At 41.5% G+C, this 21,497-nt stretch overlaps 1 protein-coding gene across 1 annotated transcript; it reads right to left on the reverse strand.

Moving 5' to 3' along the window:
• Window positions 1-1,407: 1,407 nt before the first annotated feature.
• On the reverse strand, window positions 1,408-16,380 carry PPT1 (palmitoyl-protein thioesterase 1; the record flags this gene model as incomplete). The annotated part of the gene is made up of 9 exons (XM_079697880.1): window positions 1,408-1,530; window positions 2,817-2,888; window positions 4,818-4,916; window positions 5,760-5,850; window positions 9,815-9,917; window positions 11,857-11,927; window positions 12,253-12,380; window positions 12,606-12,715; window positions 16,257-16,380. 9 exons carry the CDS (start codon window positions 16,378-16,380, stop codon window positions 1,408-1,410), a joined length of 921 nt encoding a protein of 306 aa, XP_079554006.1.
• Between the last annotated feature and the right edge of the window lie 5,117 nt (window positions 16,381-21,497).

Consider the following 21,497-nt stretch of genomic DNA (forward strand, 5'->3'; position numbering starts at 1 on the left):
ATTTGCTGTACAGAGATTTAAGAACTTCGAAAAGAAAAATGACACCAAGGATAAGAAACTACTCTTTATTTTAAACAACTTCATAAAATTATTTTCACACGTCCCCACTTCTTGCCTTTCATCCTCTTAGTTGAAAAGTCTTGAGAGGTGAAAGAAAAATCACAGAGGGTAAACTTTGCAGCACTAACGAAGTGCTTCCCTCAAGTATAGCTACCCATTTCCGCAAACTGGCATTCTGCAGAACAATCTTCCAAAAAGTGTTGCTAGGTTTTCATGGGATAAGGGATTGGGGGTTAAGACGTCCATGCTCAAATGGCGTGGGAAACGGTAGATTAAGGTTAGTCTTCTTTACTGTAACAGGAATTTTCAGAGTCCTTAATATTCTAAGGTGGGTTGATCTTCAAGAGGAGAAAAGGGATATGGAATACTCCCTAAGCTTTTTGAGCACTCTTTTTTTCACAGAACACATCAGAAGCAGTTTGAAGTGTGCGGTAATCTCAAATTTTTGAGATGGAAGTTAGAAAGCCTGATCTCTTCGCATTCTTCCTCCCATTCTTTGCTAGTGCCAGCAATAGAGTGACTCTAGAATCCACACCACTAGTCATATTTAGAAAGGGCAGGTTCATCAAGGATGGAATGGAAAGAACCAACTACCTCCTCCTATTTTTCTTTAAACCTCCCCTGCCCCATCTAAGTTAAGCAATATATGTACACTTCCTCCCTTAAGCAATCCAACTGGGTGCTATTTCCCTCCTTTTGTGACAGAGCAACAAATTCATCACTACCCGAGGAGACAAAAACAAGTGCTACCAAGGCAAGATGGTGGGCTGCCCGAATTTGTCTAATAATAGCTAAGACACCACAGAAAGCAACACACTCAAAGAGAGGAGGACAGCCTCAAGAAATTATGTGGACACATCATCCAAGCAATACTTCTCCAAGCACTGGTCAAATCTCCACCAGCACAACTGAGAAAGCATTTATGTGAATACCTTAGGCCTGGGTACTGGCCTCTTGGTTTGAGATGTGGCTAGATTTTCCTGAGAAAGGCATCTGCCTTAGACTCTATCTCATTGGTTTAGTTTGTTTAGTCTCTTCCGGGCCTGGGCACAGTTCTGCCACTGACCTGCAGCAAACTCCTCATTCCTAAAACAGTCTGACCACATCAAAGGGTTGTAAAACAATCTCCATGGCTATTAGCTAATTAAAGTTGCATTCAACACCATATGCTGATAGGATGAGGCAAAGGATAAGATTCCTATCTTGGATCTTTCCAAGCAGGGCATGTTAGACGGTGACAAGAGAAGGATTAGTTTCTAGCTGGATCTGAGCTCAGGCTTGGCCATGGAGGGAACTGGTTTGGAAGTGTGAGGGGTTCCCTGAGCTCTGGTGCAAACTACAAGGGTTTCACTTAAGGAAGGGTATGATGTGGGCATAAAACCATGTTTCAGACAGTTGAAGATGGTCCCCTTCGAGAGCCAGGAACACCAGCTGTCCTGCGTCATCCATTGCCTTTAGCCCCAGGCGGTCCTGCAGAGAGAAAGGCCATAATTAATCAAGAGGCTTAATGAAAAGCTTCATAGTGAAATCGTAAAGAAAGTTAACTTGAGATATATTCTCAAAATGCAGTCTTTTCTCTTTTGAGTATTAAAATTTAGGTGTATTGTTGAAAATGCCAAAAAGGATACTTCCCTCCAGTTTTTTTCCTAAGCATTAAACATGTATGTGCAATTGAAGTTATTCTGTACAGTTTTATATTCTGCTTTCTGAAAAGTTTCCCAAAGCTTCTGGAGGACCACCTATGAGTGGGCAAGCCATGGGCAAAACTGCCTCAAAATGTCAAGTTAAGTGGGACTGAGCTAAAGACAGGAGAACATTAGCTAGATAACTTACAACAGATCCAACCCTTAGATAACAAAACTCAGACACTTTCATATCCTGCAGCTGAACACATCATGACCCACAGCTGGGGTGCTGAAGAACAAGTATGGGTGGGAAGATGAGCAGTTACGATGGTGCCAGAATGTAGCTACCATCAGTTTGAGTTTCATGACAAGTTCTTAGTTGTAATATCCAAAACTCTTAACAGATCCTAGCTTCCCTGTCCTTTTACCTCACCCAAGATGGGGCCACCAGATGCAGGAGAAAAGCCAAGAGATGACAACTGGCCTCTGAAATTACTTGGAGGAATTTGAATAGAAAGAAGGCAAGTGGTTCAGATATAACACTTCAGCATTTTGGGGAGAGTATCTCCCAAGATAAAAGCCTTAAGAGTACGGAAGGCCTCAGAACTGGAGGTGGTGAAATGCTGCCACCTCTGCTTGAGAAACAGGACCTATTGCTGAACAAAATTCACAGCTCTGTTCCTCTCAGTCTCCTGCAGGAGGAGCTCGCCGTGTCAGTGCCTGATTTAAAAACAGGACTTGCCGTCTATTGTTTTAAAGTAACAGCCCTCTATGTTTCTGTCACGCGTGGGGGCTTCTTGGATTTGTAGTGGACGACACCTCAGCAAAGGAAGCTGGTTCTAGACCTTGTTATCAGAAGGAAGGAGTCAGAGATGATGTGTCCCCTGTCCATGCCTGAAAACATGACGTACAGGTCCTTCAACCTTCAGGATGTAGGCTTCGGTAAACCAATGCCTGATAAGCTAGTGCAACAATAAACAGCCTAACAAGCCTCATCCACATCAGACATGAGTCAGATGCCTCTTGAGCACCTGCTGTGCTGGGGTGTACAAGACAAGGTCTGTCACCAAAGCACCTAGCAGCTTCCGGAGGCAGGAGCTGAAAAGGACTGCGCCTCTCTTCCCCAGTTACCTGTGTGTACAGGGTGCTCTCCTGTAAGGGAATGGTTTCCTTGGCTTGGCCACTTCTGTAAAATCCAAACCACTGCAGGAGAGAAGGAAGAAATGAGGTCAGATCAGACACATGGCGCATACTGCCAAACTGGTTTAGGACTGGCTAGTAGCTAAGACTACCAACAAACTGAACACCCTAACACTGCAGCAAGGAGGGAAAACAGCGTGTCTTGAGTCATCTCTTCTTAAGGGTGGGTCCTGAGGTATGACAATCATTCCAAAGAGCTTTCCAACTCCCCAGAATTGCTGCTTCCTACAATTATTGAGCACCTACTCTGAAAAATCCTTGTGCTGAAGTCTAAACATTCAAAGATTAATATGTATACAGTCCCTGTTTTCAAGAAGCTCTAGTCCAATGCACAGAAACAACTAACTGTTCAGCATGGGGGTCAGCAAACTTCCATAAAGACCAGATACAAAATATTTTAGGCTTTAAGGGCCACGTGGTTGCAGCTACTAAATGCTGCCATTGTAATGCAAAAGCTGCCACAGGCAATATTTCTGAAATGAATATGGCTGCATTCTAATGAAACCTTATTTATAGACATTGACATTTGAATTTCATGTAATTTTCACATCATCAAATATTCTTTTGACTTTTTTTCTACCATTTACAAATATAAAAACCATTTTTAGTTTGTGGGCCATACAAATGCATGTGGCAGGCTGGATTTGGCCCACAGCTGTAGTTTGCTAGTCCCTGGTGCTCTGACACAATGTGATGAATGCTGATAGAACAGAGGCTGATGATTCTTTAAAAGGGAGCAAAGGCAATTCCCTGGCGGTGCAGTGGTTAGCACTCTGCGCTTCCACTGCAGGGGGCGTGGGTTCAATCCCAAGTCTGAGAACTAAGATCACGCATGCTGTGCGGTGCGACCAATAAAAAAGCAGGTGGGTGGTACCAAATTCTGCTTGGAAGAGGGGTGGCATCCTGGATGAAGTGACATTCGAGATTGGCCTTGACAGCTGAATAGAAGCTTGTCAGGCGGAGAAGCCCACAGAAGGGCATTTCAGAGACTGAAATGCATGAACAAAGGAACAAAGACACAAAAGAAAAAGCACATGCCAGGCCCGGGGCATTTCAAGTAGTACAGTATGGCTTGATGAGAGAGGATATGAAGTGGCCATGAAGTTAAGATTAAGTTGGAAAGACAGGCCGAAGACAGGTCAAGGCAGACCTTGAATGTGAACCTCAGCAATTTATAGACTTTGGACTCATAGTTCTGAAACTTTTTTGGATCACGGATCTCTGAAAGTCTGATAAAAGTTATAGACCCTTCCTCAGAGGGTTCAACTACAGTTGACCCTTGAACAACATGGGTTTGAACTGCTCCGGTCCACTTATACGTGGATTTTTTCCCAATACTGTGGACGCTGAGGGCTGACTATAAGTTATATGTAGACTTTTGCCTATGTGAAGGGTCAGCGTACCTAACCCCCACGTTTTTCAAGGGTCAACTAAGTTTGCACACAATTTGGGGCAGTTGGGGGGCTACAACCCTCAGTGTCCCATTTATAGACCTCAGAACCCCTGCTCTACACAAAGGTGGGTGAAAGGGACTGACAGTTTTTCCCAGCAGGCAGCTGTGGGCTTTTGTTCGTTTGTTTCTTGTCTTTTTTTAGTTTAGCCGCACTCGGTCTTTGTGGTGGCCCGTGGGCTCTTCCTTGCGGGCTTCTCTCTAGTTGCTGTGTGCAGGTTTCTCTAGTTGTGGCATGTGGGCTCCAGGGTGCATGGGCTCAGTAGTTGCGGTGTGCAGGCTTCTCTCTAGTTGCGGTGCGCGGGTTTAGTTGCCCGGTGGCATGTGGGATCTTAGTTCCCCGACCAGGGATCAAACCCACGTCCCTTATATTGGAAGGTGGATTCTTAACCACTGGACCACCAGGGAAGTCATGCAGCTGTGTTTTAATGCCATTTACTCTGATGGTCTCCTGGCATGTTGTGGCCTAAGCAGCATCTCACCTCAGAATCCACGGGGTCCACAATGGAATCATTGAGGAATTTCACCATCACAAACTTCTTCAGGGCCATCAGGTTTTTCTTGTAGGACTCATTGACACCCTGGAGAAAAGGCGAGCAGTAAGTACCTCAGGGACACCACCATCAGGTTATAGCTGGGGAATTAAAACCTTTCAGTGCTCTGGTCTCCCTGACCCTGGGCCACCATGTTTCTTCTCCATGGTATGGGCTGCTTTTCTAGCTTCCTTCCCAGAATATACCAGGTACAGCCTTTTCTTACCATCCTATCTGACTGACAATGCTCCCACCAACCATGGCATACTGGTGCCACCATGAATCCGTCACTGCACTCCAAAGGCCTCCATCACATAGGTTCAAGGCTTCTAGCCAGAGAAAGCCAAGGCAAAATAAGAAACTACAAACTCTGAGTGGTTCTGCTATACTATTCTATTCCCACCGCCCCCCTTCAAATTCTGTTTCTGTTTGTTTTAAACCTCCAGATAAGCCCAATATAAACTGAGCCATCTAGTTTACCAGAATCTCCCAAACCACGCTCATCTTTGGGACACACTCAGTCCCCTCTGCAGTCTCTCTTCTAAGTAAATTACTCTTCTGAGAAAATATGACCCAAAAAGGATCCACTAGAAAGGCTTCCCTCAGTAAGGCAGCAGCTGAAATTCCATGTAAGCCAGCCAGCACCTGCTGAGCTCACTCTGCTGCTTCAACACTAGGAAAGAGGAAGAACCTACAGGAAGAAAGCCACATGAATTTCAGCCTCCCTAAAAGGAACTGAATCTCATAAGCATCGCCTCCCAAAAAACAGAACTTCTTGTTTCCTGGATTCTGCCTGGGATATTCTGAATAAACGGTCACTGCTAATCTGTTTATAATGCCCCAAACAGGAAAATGAATGCACATCTATGGTAGCCTGGGTTGGGTGCTTACTCTCTCCTGATTAATATCTGCCAAGAAGATGCTGCTGTTGCGGTATATGTCCTCCTTTATGGGGTCGTGCCAGTATTCTGCTTGCACCAGGCTGTGGGAGGAAAAGAAAGAAAGGTGACCAAGCTGCACTTCGGTCAGCACTCCCGGGGCATGCCCCTGTGCACAGGCCACCAAGAGACTTCAAAGGGACAAAGGACCAGAGCCTTCTGTTCCCTCTGCCTGATCCATTTTTTCTTAGCATCTCCTATGCTCTTTCTCGTTGTTGAGATCCCAGCTTAAATATCTTTTCTTCAAAGACCGTCTGTCCAAAGTAGGCACCTCCTCCATTACTGTCCATTGCTGCCCCCTGTTTCTTTCTGCCACGAGCTTAGCACTGTTATCTAGTGTATCTGTTTACTTGGAGACCCCCTTTCCCCAAGTATACAGAGTATGTTACCCTAAATGTCTTATTTACAAGAGCATGTTACCCTAATTGTCTTATTCTCCACTGTATCTGCAAGACTTACAATGGGGCCTGGCAAACAGTAATAGTTCAGTACTTGATTAAATTATGAACAAAGTATTTTAAGTGCGACTAAAACTTAGAGACAACACAACCACTGCAATACTTATAAATAAAGGAAAGAGAAAGCTAAAGTTGAATAAATATTTTCAACACAGCACCACTTGTGGTACCAGCGCAACCCTGCCTACTATGAGCTGAGCACTGCACTGAGAGCTTCACATTCCATTGGTCTAATCCTCACAGCAACCCTGCAGGAAAGCACTATTAGCCTCATGCCGGAGGTGAGAAGAAGTAGGCTCAAGGACATCCAAGGCCACACAGCTGGACAGTGTAGCACTGAGCCTCTCCAACAACCCCCTAGAGAGAGAATATGGAAGGCCATGTCTTTTCTTTTTACATGGCTGAAGATGTCTTTATTTTCCCTTCACATTTGATTGCTACTTCCAGGTTCAGTAGAGAATTCTACATTGGAAATCATTTTTTCTCAGAAGCCAAAGGTACTGCACCACTGCCTTCTAGCTAGTAGTTTTGCTGTCAGGGAGTCAGTGTGTGGCCTCACGGGGGTCTGCTGTTTACCCCCAGTGTTCTGACACTTCATGGGAATATACCTGGATGTGGGTCTTTTTTCACCCCTGACTACTTGGTGAGCCCTTTCGATGTGGAAACTCATGTCCCATAGTTCTGAGAAGTGTTCTCATATTTCTTCTTTGATAATTCCAATCCACTCTTTCCTCTGTTCTCTTTTTGAAACTCCGATCAAGCAGGTATTGGACTTCTTGAACGGCTTCTCTAATTTTACCTGTTCCCCCTTTTTTTCTACCTCATTGAGATTTTGTTCTAATTTCCAAGAAAGTGCCTCAACTTTATATTCCCATACCGCTAACACATTTTTGTTTTGGTTATCTTATTTTTAACTTCCAGGATCTCTTTCTCTCTGATGATTGGTTTTATTTGCATTCTCTTCTAGCATCATGGATGATCTCTTATCTCTGAAGATAATAATACAGGCTTTTTTTTTTTTTTAAGGTTTTCTTCAGCTCCTTGAATTGCCATCTGTTTCTTCCAAGTTCCTTTTTACTTTTTGCTTGTTTTGGTTTTTCATTTTGGAAGCTTTCCCCAGATGTCTGACTGGGGGTCCTTGGCTCACTGTTCATATTTAAAGAAGCTGACTGAAAGTTCTTCACGCAAGAACAGAGCTTATCTACTGGTGGCTTGACTACGTGGTAGTCAGGAGGAGTCCTAACTTCCTGAAGGATTCCAAAACATGAACCTGTAGGTCTTTTCTCTGGGACCAATCAGTTTTTTCAGAGAGGGATCCGTCAAACTTCTGCCTAGCAGGTAATAAGCCTGGCTGCTATCATTCTAGGAACAGAATGGGACGGGGTGGGTTTTCAATATGGTGTCTTACCATTGTCAGGTGCTTGTTATCTCGAAGTCTGGTACTACTTTTTTTTAATTAATTTTTTTGTTTTCCGGCCACATGACACGGCACGCGGGGTCTTAGTTCTCCCACCAGGGATCAAACCCATGCCCCCTGCAGTGGAAGCATGGAGTCCTAACCACTGGACCGTCAGGGAATTCCCCTGGTACTTCTTTTTTTCTTTCTTTTTTTTTTTTTTTGCGGTATGCGGGCCTCTCACTGTTGTGGCCTCTTCCGTTGCGGAGCACAGGCTCCGGACGTGCAGGCTCAGCGGCCATGGCTCACGGGCCCAGAAGCTCCGCGGCATGTGGGATCTTCCCGGGCCGGGGCACGAACCCGTGTCCCCTGCATCGGCAAGCGGACTCTCAACCACTGAGCCACCAGGGAAGCCCCCCTGGTACTTCTTTAGCCAAACTGCTCCAGAAAATAAATTTGGCTTCTCTTGTCAGGGAGAGGAGCAGTCACTTGGACGTGCATTTCAGGGAACTAAGGAGTCTGATCATTGTTTATATAGATTTTCAACAAAAAGTCCCATGCACTTACTCTACCTTCCAAGGTATCTTAGGCATCTAATTCCTGAGTCTTTCTGGGACTGTAAAAAGTGAAGCTGGTTCCTTCTTGTCAGTGTATCCCTCCACAGACATAAAGGTTTCAGAATTTTCTGCTCTGCTAAAACAGTTATCACTCATTAATCTGCTTTCTTTCAAAAAAAATGTTGACATCTTTTATTATCTCTTCTCTCCTCTCCTGTTCTCTTTGCCCTTGTGGGTTTAGCATTTTTATTCTTTTGCTACCAGTTTATTAAAGGTTAAGAAGGAAGTGAAGATAAACACATCCATGTACCACTTTTAATCAGTACTTAGGTGTCACTGTCCCCCCACCCCCCAGCTGACTGCTCCTCTACAGTCAATAATAATTCCAATTGTGTTTGGTTCACCAAAGAAGGAAACACAAAGAAAGAAAAGGGTGGATTCTTTCTGAGGCATCTGGGCAATAGTTAGAAGAATAAAGAGTAAAGAATAAAGAACAATGTAGTTTAAACAGATCATACATACCCATGAGAACAGAGAATGTTTGAACATAAATAACCAAGCTGTGACTAGTCAAACCAAGGAAGGGGTAAAGCTTAGCAGTGGTTTGAGTTGCCTGAGTGGGTAGGAGGTGGAGATAAAAGTCTCTTAGTTTCCTTCACTGACCATCAGGTGGCACTGTTGACCCAAGACAGCTTTGTAGCTACACGTGTAGCCAGCCAATGGGTAGGAAAGGAAAAGAGAGCTAGCTACAGGTCTTTTCTACAGGCCAGTCATTCACAAGGCTGTACCTTGGACAGGCCTTCAAGGAAGTGTTGTATTGAAGAGCTGCTATCAAACAAGAATCATACACTTGGAAGACCCATAGGATAGATACCAAAACCATACTAGTTGATCCCAAATCTCAGTTATCACCCAGAATACTCCAGACCTACTGAATTCAAATTTCTAGGGATGGAGCCCTGGAATTCATTTTTAATGAATTTCCCAGGGGGTCTGATGTATAATTTAAGTTTGGAAACAACTGAAGGAGAACACACTCTGAAAGTGATTTTGTATATTTTTAAATACCCAAACACAGGTAGCTAAGGACATTGACGTAGGAGGCTAATCCCTCATTGCTGACAACAGAAAGAATCTGTCCTCCAAATATTAACAGCAATTCCTTGGGCTTACTACATTCTCAAGACTTTTTTGGTTTTTTTTTTTTACAGATGAAAATGTATCGTTGTGGGGACTTCCCTAGTGGTCCAGCGGTTAAGACTCTGCACTTCCACTGCTGGGGACCAGGGTTCAATCCCTGGTTGGGGAACTAAGATCCCACACGCCTCGTGGCATGGCCGAAAAGTAAAAAAACAAAAAAAAATATTGTTGTAATTACATTCTTCTTTTATAGAAAAATGTCTTCCTTTCCTTTAAATTAATATTAGAGCAGTTTTAGGTTTACAATAAAATGAAGCAGGTAGTGTAGACATATTTACAATAAATATCTCATTTGAAAATCACTAGCAACTACTCCTAGAATCACGGTTAGCAGGAAAGTCAGCATGATATTTTCATTAGTGACAGTTCTGTATCCTTTTCAGCTAACCATACATACCGTTCTTGTATAGCTTTGTTGTAAGCTCCAGCATTCAGTGTTTTTCTGATCAAGTCACAGATGTGAGAGCTCTCTCCTGGGCACCGAGGGAGTCCAAAAACACCTATAGTAGTAGAAGACAAATATCCATGCCTTCAGTAGTCATGTACTGAATACCTACTATGTGCAGGGCATTGCAAGAAACAAAACCAGAACTAGACCCTGATCTTGTTCATTTATTCCTCAAGAAAATAATGTTTTGAGAATTAATACTATAACCAGCTTCCTCCTGGTGTTCCCACACTCTTTTCTGCCTCAGGACCTTTGCATCTGCTTCTCTCTGGAGTATGTACTTCTCTTCCTGCTTCAATGGCTGGCCTCATTCTCATCTCTTGGTTCTTGGTTTAGAGAAGTCATACCTGAGTGCCCTAACTCAAGCAGTGCCCAACCCCAGTTCCTTCCCCTCCCCCAATTATACTTGCATCCTCATCATCCTCATTAATAACATTTTGGGGGACACCAGACACACCAGTTCTAAGCATATATTGGCAGTAATTAATTTAATCCTCACAACCACCCTGTAGAGTAGAATCATTTGCACCATATTACAGATAGGAAACTTTTTTTTCTTTTTTAAAGGAAACTTTCAAACAGAGAGGTTAGATACCTTGTCCAAGGTTAGACAGTAAGTGATGGAGCCAGGATATGAACACAGGCAGTTTGGCTCCAGAGCCCACACCTTTCACCAATACAACCATCATTCTTCCTATTATCCTATTTTTTTTTCTTTACCATAGTTACCACTATCCGTATTTATTTTATTTGTTTACCTATTTCATGTCTATTCTCCCCCCCCCAACTAGAATGGAAGTTTCATGAAGGCAGAAAACTTGTCTGTCTTGTTTCTCGGTTTTTAATAAATATTTGTAGAATCAATAAATGAATGATAAAGCTGTTCCTACCAACTTGCATTTAAATAATACGTGTACTTTAAAAAAGTATTTTCCTACCTATTATTTCATTTCATCCTCTGAAAAATTCCCACAAGATGGGCAGGGTCTTATTTTAGTTTCCCTCATCTGTGAAATGGACCTACGATACCAAATTACTTGTCCATCAGTAACCGTTAATTGGGTGAAGCCAGTTTCCTGATTATAAGGAGAATCCGTCTGTCCCTACACCCTACCAGCTAACAGTTATATCCATCAGAACAGAGATAACGTTCTATCCCAAAGACACATCTTCCCCCAAAAGTAAATATTTCTGTCTAAATAGCAAACCTGTTGTTTTCTGAAAGATTTAATCTCTACTGTTAATTATAAAATTAACAAAAGGCCTAGACACTATTCTTTGCCTAAGTCTAAATTCAGTAGGCCATTACCCATGTCAGAAAACAGGAAAGGTTGTTGGGGGATTTCCCTGGAGGCACGGTGGTTAAGAATCCGCCTGCCAGCGCAGGGGACACGGGTTTGAGCCCTGGTCCGGGAGGACCCCACATGCCGTGGAGCAACTAAGCCCGTGCACCACAACTACTGAGCCTGCGCTCTAGAGCCTGCGAGCCACAACTACTGAGCCCACACGCCACAACTACTGAGACTGCGTGCCGCAACTACTGAAGCCCACGCGCCTAGAGCCCATGCTCTGCAACAAGAGATGCCACCGCAATGAGGAGCCTGTGTACTGCAACAAAGAGTAGCCCTGCTCACTACAACTAGAGAAAAGCCCGCACACAGCAACGAAGACCCAATGCAGCCAAAAACAAACAAATAAATAAATTTTTTAAAGAAAAAAAAAGGAAAGGTTGTTGGACTTTCCTAACTCTTAAACCACCACCTGTTACGTGGCTGCAACCATCTCACCTCCATGAAATCATGTCAATTAAATTAGAGAGACGTAGGTGGTAACCTAATGATTCACCTGTGTTCCAGGCCTCTGGAATCCTATTTCGTCATCTCTCCTGGCTAATTTGTTATAAATTAGAAAAACAGGATTTTTGCAAGGATGGCTGGCTTCTTGTACAAATAGAGCTGCTAGAATTTTTTAGGCGAAGGGGACAAAGTTACCTTGATGTTGTCCCCCAAATGATATGAGATTGATCATAGGAGGTGATGGGCATCTCTGAGCCACTGCCCTCCTGGAGAAAAAAAAAGGATTATCAGTTCCAACTGTCAGATGGAAATGTATCATCAACAATTAACTTCCCAGATTAAGCTACTTAATCCTCTGTGGCTCCCCAAAGCCACAAAGTTTCAGGACTTTCCTCTGATACCGCCAAACAAATCTTTATACCTTCACAGAAAATAAGTTAAGCTCCATAGAACTTCTTCCATGGGGATATTTTAGAAGAGTTTCCCTTCCAAAATAGGTGAAGATTCCAAAAGAACTGAATGGGTAGATCTATCTGAATCAAAGGAAAAAAAATCAGTTCCATGTAAGTGATATAACAAAAAGGGACTTACAGAAATTGGCCTCCCTGGGAGAATCCCATAGCATTGTAGCCTTGCTGCAATTTAGGATCCTTAGCAAGAATCTGACACACCGTTGTTACTTGGGAGTTGACATTCAAAAAGAAGCTGTTCTCCACATCCTAAAAGAAGAGCCACGAGAAGTGAAAGGATGGGGCTGAAAACTATCACTGGCACCTTCTCTAAGAGCAAACTTGTTTAGGTTGGTACCCTCACAGAAGCCACTCAAGAACTAAAGTATCACTGTATGATCTGCTGCTAAAAATACAAGGTTAAGCATCTTAATAGTATATTCTATGAAATCAGTCAGCAAACCTTCAAAGGAACAGAGCCGTGAGGGGCCTCACCTCGACCAGGGTCTTCCCAATCTCTAAAGACAAGACGTAAATTCCAGGTATTTTCTTCTCGACCATTTTTTTAATAGCGCCCATGCTTAAGGGATTACAACAGCTGTCTCCTAGACAACAAAGGCAATCGTGGAAACTCATGAGTAAAAAAAACATTATTTTTAAAAAAAAACTTCTGTGCTTTAAAGGCATTAATGAAAATGTGAAAAGACAACATACAGAATGGGAGAAAATAGTTGCAAAACATATATTTGATAAGGGTTTAATATCTGGAATATACAAAGAACTCTACAACTCCACAACAAGAAGACAATCTAATTAAAATGGGAAAAGGACATGAACAGACATCTCTCCAAAGAAGATATACAAATGGCCAACAAGCACATGAAAATATGTTCAACATCAGTGGTCATTAAGGAAATGCAAATCAAAATCATAATGAGATACCACTGCACAACTACTAGGATAGCTTTAATTTTTTAAAAAATTAATTCATTTAAAAATGGAAAATAACAAGTGTTGGTAAAGATAGGGAGAAACAGGAACGCTTTACATTGCTGGTGGAAATGTAATATGGTGCAGCCACCATGAAAACAATTTGATGGTTCCTCAAAAATTTAAACATACAATGACCATATGACACATCAATTTCACTTCTGGATACATACCCAAGAGATGTGAAAACATATGTCCCTACAGAGATTTGTAGAAGACTATTTAAAGCAGCATTATTTGTAATAGCTAAAAGGTGGAAAACACCCAAATGTCCATCAATGGATGACTGGATAAACAACTGTGGTGCAAATATACAATAAAATATTATTCCACCATAAAAAAGGAACAAAGTATTGACACATACTACAATGTGGATGAACCTCGAAAACATTATTATAAGTGAAATAAGCCAGAGACAAAAGGTATAATTCCTTTTATATGATACATCCAGAATAGGCAAATCCATTGAAACAGAAAGCAGACTGAACATTTCCTGGGGATGATGGGAAGTGGGGGCGCAAGAGTGATTGCTTAATGGGTACAGGTGTTTTCTGGGGTGATGAAAAAGTTTTGAAACTAGAGAGAAGTGGCGATTGCACAACATGAATACACTAAATGTCACTGAATTGTACACTTTAACATGGTTAATTGTATATGAATTTCACCTCAGCAACAACAAAAAGAGAGAACAACATTTTTTGCTCAGCTCATGTTTATCAGGTAATAACAAACTTCAGAAGCCCACACAATATAATGGGGACACCAAATTCACAACTGAAAATAAGCAGGGGTGCAGATTCCCTTATCATCTAGAACATTTGGGGTTAATAGACTCAAAAGCACTTTGGAATCTGATCTCTCTTTAGGGCCAGGACTACAGTAAGACAAGTAAAGCGCCTAGGACACAAAATTTAAGGAGGTGCTAACTCTTGCATTCATGTAAGTGCTGGCCGTGAACTTACATTTTGCTTTTTTTTTTTTTTTTTTCCTGTTTCAAGGAACCAGAACTAAGAATAGGAAGCAAAGTGGCCGCTGAGTGGGAGAACTGGGCTGAAATCATTTTCCATTTTGAACTTAATCATCCCATTTTCAACCTGAGAATAAGCTTAAGAATTTTTTTTCAAAGAAGGAAAAGGCCTTAAGCACCTTTGATTTCTTGCACTGAACTATAATCGTGGCTTACTTAACTGCCTCCCATACAGAGTGACTGTGCTCTGGGAGGGCACGGAGCTCCCCTGTTCTCCTTTAACTCCACTGTAGTAGCCCCAGGCCCTGGCACAGAGCCTTGAAAGAACTGTCTCTACTTACTGACTCTAATTCCTCTCTCAACATTTTTCTTTAAGCCATTTCAAAAAGGCTCTCACTCTCACCACTCCCCTAAAAGTGCTTTTGTCAAGGTCATTAGTGATGTTCCTATTCCTAAATCCAATAACCAATTCTCAGCCCTCATTTTATTTGACCTGTCATCAACATCTCACAGTCTTTTACTCCCTTCCTCTTGAAACATTTTCATGTGGCTTCCAGGACTCTGCCCTCTCCGGACTCTACCGCCTCCCTAGTCGTTCCATCACTGTCTCCTTTGCTAATTCCTCCCCATCTCCTCAACCTCCAAATGCTGGGACTGCCTCAGGTCTCGGTCTTTAGACCTCTTCCCTCCTCTGTGTACACTCACTCCCTAGGTGATCTCACCCAGTTCCATGCCTTTAAATACCAGCCATATGCCAAAGGCTCCCAACTTCAATCTCCAGCCTGTATCTCTCTTGGACTCCACACTCCAAATGCCTCTACATCTCCTGGATGTGTAACAAACAACTCAAATTTAGTAAGTCCAAAAGCAGACTCTTGGTTTTCATCACAAATTTGCTCACCCTACAGGCTTCCCCATTTTGGTAAAATGACAACGTCATCCTTCTCACTGTCCAGGCCAAAACCCGTGGAATCATCCTTGACCCCTTTCTCATCCCACATCTAACCTGCTAGCAAATCCCATTGGTTCCGTCTTCAAACTATATCCAAACTTTGACCACTTCTCAACATCTCCTCTATTACTAAACTGTTTCAAGTCACCATCACCTCTTATTTAGATTACTGCAAAAGCTTCCTAACTTTTCTCCTTGCAAAGGTCCATGACCTCCTACAATCTATTCTCAATATAGCAACTAGACTGCTTTTAAAGTGCAAATCAGATCATGTCACTCATCTGCTCAAAACCCACAAGAACTTCCCATCTCATTCTAGCCAAAGTTCCTACAGTAGCCTTAGTAGGCCCAACAACATCAGCAGGCCATCCCCATCCCCCTCCCATCCCTGAACTAAACACCTATTTTCTTCTTGCTCACTAAACACCTATTTTCTTCCAGCTACAACGACCTGAATGCTGTTCCTTGAACATACCACCATACCTGACATACTTCTGCCCCATGGCCTTTGCATCTGCTGTTCCTTCCACCAGATATTCACATAGCATCTTCCCTCATCGACTTCAGGTCTTTGCTCAGGTGTCACTTTCTCAGTGAATCCTTTCCTGACCTTGTTCTATAAAACTGCAAGCCCCCACTTGCAGTCTCTATCCCCCTCTCTGCTTTATTTTTCTCCATTGCACGTATCACCATTTGACATATTATATTACATTATATTATTATATTATATTATAGTCTGTCTCTCCCACTGGAAAGTTCTAGAAGAGCAAAGAATTTAGTCTATTTAGTTCACTGCTGTATCCTCAGCATCCAGTAGGTATTCAATAACTATGTGTCAAATGTATAAATGAACTACTGGTGCCTAACAAATCTCTTCAATGTGTGAATGAACAAAAGGATGGATGCCCCGGTTATGCAGCCACAGCCCAACCTTCCCCGAGCAAGTGTCTGATGCTGCACCCGGACGCCACTGCCATGGGGATTAAACCAGGACACCACGTAAAACCCTACCGCAGTGCACAGCACTCTGTGAGCGCTCACCAAAAGACAGCTCCTTCTGCATCTCCCTTTCCAATGCAGAGTAACCCCCAAATCCTAAACCGTGGGGACTGCCGGGTGCTGTGTGACCACGGTCCTCGCCCTCCACACTTGCACTTTGCAGACGCGAACACAGGTTTGGAGAGGGAAAGAGTCGCCAAAACCTTTTGACTCTCTTCTCACTCCCTCCTTCACTTACCCATCCCATGCCAGATCACCAGAGGCAGCGGGGCCGGCGGGTCAAGATGCCCCAGCGCCAGGGAAGCGCAGGACCCCGGCAAGAAAGCGAGAGCCAAGAGCCACAAGGAGCTGGACGACGCCATCTTGACTCAATCACATGACCGCGCTCCCCTCTCCTGGGCCTGGCGCGGGAGGGGCTGGGCCGCATCCTCCACAGCTCCGCATGGGAAGCTGCGCGGACGGGTGTCTGTCCTGAAGTGTTACCCTAGCGAACAGACCGCCAGCAGGAATCAAATGCAAGCCAACACTTATTCAGCGCTTCCTACGCATCAAACACTATTCTAAGCGCTTTACATCTGGTATCTGATTTAATCCTCGTAACAACGCCAAATACACTTCTCCCCATTTTATGGGTCAGGACACTGAGGCACTGAGCATTTGGGTTTGGAACCAAATTCACAGAGAGTAAATTGGTGGATCCAAAGTCTTTGCTCTTAACCTCTGCATTGCACTGCCTTTGGAAGAAAAGTACTTTGTGGAAGGAAGAAAAGAAGGAAGGACTCAGCTCTCTATCAGAAGTTGAAGGGGAGGGATAATTTCCAGGGTTAATCATGGCAGTGTGGTATTCTCTATCATGAAGGAAAGATAGGACTTCAACAGGCAAAGATGAAATGCGGGAGAAGGACTGTTATGAGCTAAGGTAGACAGGAAAGCTACCTGTTTTTTAGAAATGGCAGAGCTTCCAGACTGACAAGGGCATCTGATGGATGCAAGAGTGATGGGAAAAGCCACTGCCACTTCCTGGTCTAATCTTAGAGCTGGGTTATTGCAGGAAACTCTCATCCACCATTTTACCCTTTTTCATTTGCCTCCAGATTCATTATCTCAATCCACTTTCACCATTTTAGTTCCCTGCTCAAAAATTTTTTTTCAGAAAAACATTGAAATTGTTTAAATGGAGAATATGTTAAGTGAATTAAAGTGTATCCACTATACAATGGAATATTGTGAAGCAGATTTTACAAAGGATAAGGTAAATTTGTATATCGTGACACGAAAAATGTTTTCGATATATTGTAAAGGAAGAGCTAGTAACTGTATTTTTGCAAGAAGTACATGTGTTGTGGTGATGGTTGTACCACTTTATAGTTACCAAAAATCATTGGGTTGTACACATGAAATCGGTGAATTTTATGGTATGTAAAACCTACATTAAAACAGCTGTTTTTTAATCTATATATTCACATGTTTCTAGTGATTTTGACTGAAAGGCCAAAGAACTGACAAGCAAAAAGAAAGAAAATAAATATACAAAAAGATCAGGGAACTGTTAAGAGTGATATTCTTGGGGCTGTATTATGTTGACTGAAAAAAAATGCACAACATGAGAGTTGTGAGTTAAGTTTTATTTGGGGCAAAGTGAGCCCTATAGCCCCGGATGCAACCTCTCAGGTAGCTCTGAGGAACTGCTCCGAAGAGGTAAGGGGGAGGTCAGTATATATGTAATTTAGGCGAAGGGGATGCATGCAGTCAAACACACATTTTGGCAGAGGGTTGCTGCTAGTGACAAGAAGGTAGCTGCTAGTCAGGAGGAGCAGATGTTTCTGTTAATGATTTCAGTGCTTTCCTGGATATGAGAAGATGCAAGAAATTGGGCTCCTAAAATCTTCTCCCGAAAATATCTAACTATCTGGAGGGCTGTTCTGCCAGTTTTTTCAAGCTCAGAGTCCCTCATTCCTGATCTCCACCCTGAACTCCTTTCAGGGGGGTGTTGAAGGTCAAAGACTGCAGTGGCTAGTGACTTCATTCTTGTAGGGTGACATGATGAGCAACAATTTTTAGCTGACAATTATAAGGAACTTTCATTTTTTACTTTATATGCTTCTGTATGGTTTGAATTTTTATAGGAAGGATACATAACTTTTATTTTTCCCAGGTTTTCCCCCCAGTTTTATTGAAATATAATTAAAACATTGTATTAGTTTAAGGTAGACAACATGATGAATGATATATGTACAGATACATAAATTTTATAATCAGAAAAAAGGATATATATACATTAAAAATTATTGTATTTCTCAGTTAAGATAATGGAATAAATCTTTTGCATAGACTCTGTTTCCACCAATACCCAAGAAAGTTTTAAAAGTTAAAATTTCATCCACAACAAGCAAAGCGTTACAGCTCAGTATCTTAAATGTCAATAAGCGGCAGTCAAGGAAAGAAATAGAAGATCTGGTCTGGAACAAGCATGTCATGGCTTCCAATCCTGCCTCCATTCCATCAAAACTCATACTGTTAGGTCCATAAAATCCTAGAAAATAACACGTACATATGAGCATGTATTCCAAGAGAGAAGAAAATTAAGTGGTTTCCTTATCTTTTATCTCTTCTCTCTGGAAAAATGAAAATAGCTACTGGGGAGATGAAGGTGGAGTGAGAAGTGAAGAATAGACTAAGTCTTTAGGTAACAGTGAAGACTCCAGGAAAGCATACTGAATCGGAGGAGGCTCTTTCCCATAGGAGAGTGAATTCTGGAATAGACACTTAAAACCTCAGAAGTGATTGCAAAAGTTTGTATTCTAACAAAGACTGCACCTCACCTTCCCTGAGTTCTTCTCCCTCCCCTCCTTCAGACAAGCTTATAAGTCATAGAAAAAGTGCATACAGCATAAAATAACTGCCTCAAGTTGCTGTTCATTAGGAAAACCAAACCAGTTTCAGATCAAGTGGGAAGGAATTCAGGAGGCAAGTAGAGAAACAAAAAATTCACCCCAAGTGCTTTGAGCACTAGAATAACCTAAAAAGAAAATGAGCTCAGTAGATGAAATTCAAAAATGAGATAATAAAACAACTGAAAGAGATGAATAGGGAAATTGCACATCTGATAAAGCAAAGACCAAAACCATGTCATTAAAGAACTAATAAATACATCAAAACAGCAAGGAACAGAATAGACATGGCTGGAGGTTGAATTATTGATGTGGAAAAAGGCTTGAAATAATCACAATAAAGGGAAGTGAAAAACACTAGAGATTAAAAACATCAGAGAGAAGCTACTAGATATGGAAGACAGAGGTTGTTGGTGTCCCTGGAGTTGAGAACTCTTAAATGGAACAGAAAAAGTATTCGAAAATGTAAGTACAGGGCTTCCCTGGTGGCACAGTGGTTAAGAATCCCCCTGCCAATGCAGGGGACATGGGTTCAAGCCCTGGTCCAGGAAGATCCCACATGCCGTGGAGCAACTAAGCCTGCGAGCCACAACTATTGAAGCCCATGTGCCTAGAGCCCGTGCTCCGCAACAAGAGAAGCCACTGTAATGAGAAGCCTGTGCACCGCAATGAAGAGTGGCTCCCGCTGGCCACAACTAGAGAAAGCCCTTATGCAGCAACAAAGGCCCAACACAGCCAAAAATAAATACATTTATTAAAATATATATATATATATATATATATATATACAGAAGTTCCTCTAAAATGATGAGTTAATCTGTAGCTTGAAAGGTCAAATATTTGATACAAAATATTTAACCCTGAGACATATTTTAGTTAATTAATTGAAATTCAGACATCCAGGCAGAAAAAAATCAAATCGCCTACAAGAAAAAACGTCAGGCTGTCCTCAGATATCTCAAAAGCAACATTCAGAGACAGAAGTGGAGCATTGTCTACAGAGTTCTGAAAGGACAAAAGTGTGATCCAAGAATAATATACCCAGCCGAGATGTCATTCAAAAATAAAGGTGCTGGACAGTTCCCACAAATATAAAAGAACTCATAGAAAAGAGAAATACTTGAAAGTGAAATTCAGCCAATTAAGAAACAGGGCAAAATTAAGATTTTAAGAATTGAGAAGTCTTGGTAAAAGGATGTGTGATGATCATTGAATCCATTTAAATACAGAATTAATAATGAACACTTGAATGAGTTATTGTTTTGGAGCATATACATGTTATACAGATTAACAATGTAAAATACTATGACTAAGAAATATTGGCCCCATGGGAAGGGGTTATGAAAGATAGGATGAGTGCACCAATGTCCTGATCTTCCACATCAAGGTCAATTGATTTTAACTTAAAACATGTTTTTTGAAAACAACAGTAAGGATAACATAATATCAAAACCATTTTTTCTAACCTTAGATTGATATTTTAAAAAATGATAACTCTTGTAGTGAATAAACCCTTATTTGATGTCCAGTTTTTCTTTTAGTTTTTAAAAATTCTGTTAAATTTAACTAAGCTTGAATGCAATACTTTTTAACTTTTAAATAACACATATATTATGATACTCTTTTTAAAAATTAGGTATATCCATTAACACACCTATTTATCTATCATTCTATCTGTGTAAAAGCTTGGAAAGATTTAGAATGATGTTAACCAAATGTTAATAATTGTTATTTTAGATGGTGGGTTTTAAGGGATTTAAAATGTTTTCCCTGCGTGTGTTGCATTGCTTAAATTCTTTACAATGAAAATGTTATTTTTTATAAGAACAACAACCGGATTTTTCTTAAAGCAAAGCAAATTTAAAAACAAAATTTCAACACTTCTCCCTAGTCTTCAGGATATGATCGATGATTTTGTCTTCAAAAAAAAAAACAAACAAACTGTCTTTCCAAACCTATCTCCCTTTAGTCTCAAATTAACAGGGCTGACCTATAAGAGATATTCCCTGAAAATCCCTGCTCTGCTCCTTTTCCCAAATAACTTATACCATCTTGAATGGGTTCACCATCCTTATTCCTGGCAAATACGGTCCATCACACAAAGCTCAACCTCTGGTCTGTCTCTTCCATTGACCTCTTCAGAATTCACCCCCTGCCCAAGCATTTTTTAACCAAATAGTTAAAGGTATCCATGTAGAGAAGTAGCAGTAGAGTTCTTACTTCCTCTGGATTTGGCTTTAAGAGGAACCATTTAGAATGAGACAAAGTTTTTTCAATTTAAGTCAATTCCAGGTTGTTATTTTAATAAGTAGCTTCTGATGCTTATTAATATTATAATAGGAAGTGAGAGCTTGCAAAGTCCAAATTTCAATGTAACTTCAAAGAGTACTGAAAGTTAATAAGATATGTATACATTCCCTGAGTAGGCAGGGAACAATGAGAACTTAGAGGAGTATCCGAACACTCATAGGTTTCAGTTTTCTTTTTCACAGAAAGAAATGAAAATGCTTTTTTTTGGTTGTTGTTGTTGTTAAAATACCCAATTTTTAAAATATAAATTTATTATTTATTTTATTTTTGGCTGCCTT

This window comes from Hyperoodon ampullatus (assembly GCF_949752795.1).
Source record: "Hyperoodon ampullatus genome assembly, chromosome: 2".
NCBI lineage: Eukaryota > Metazoa > Chordata > Mammalia > Artiodactyla > Ziphiidae > Hyperoodon > Hyperoodon ampullatus.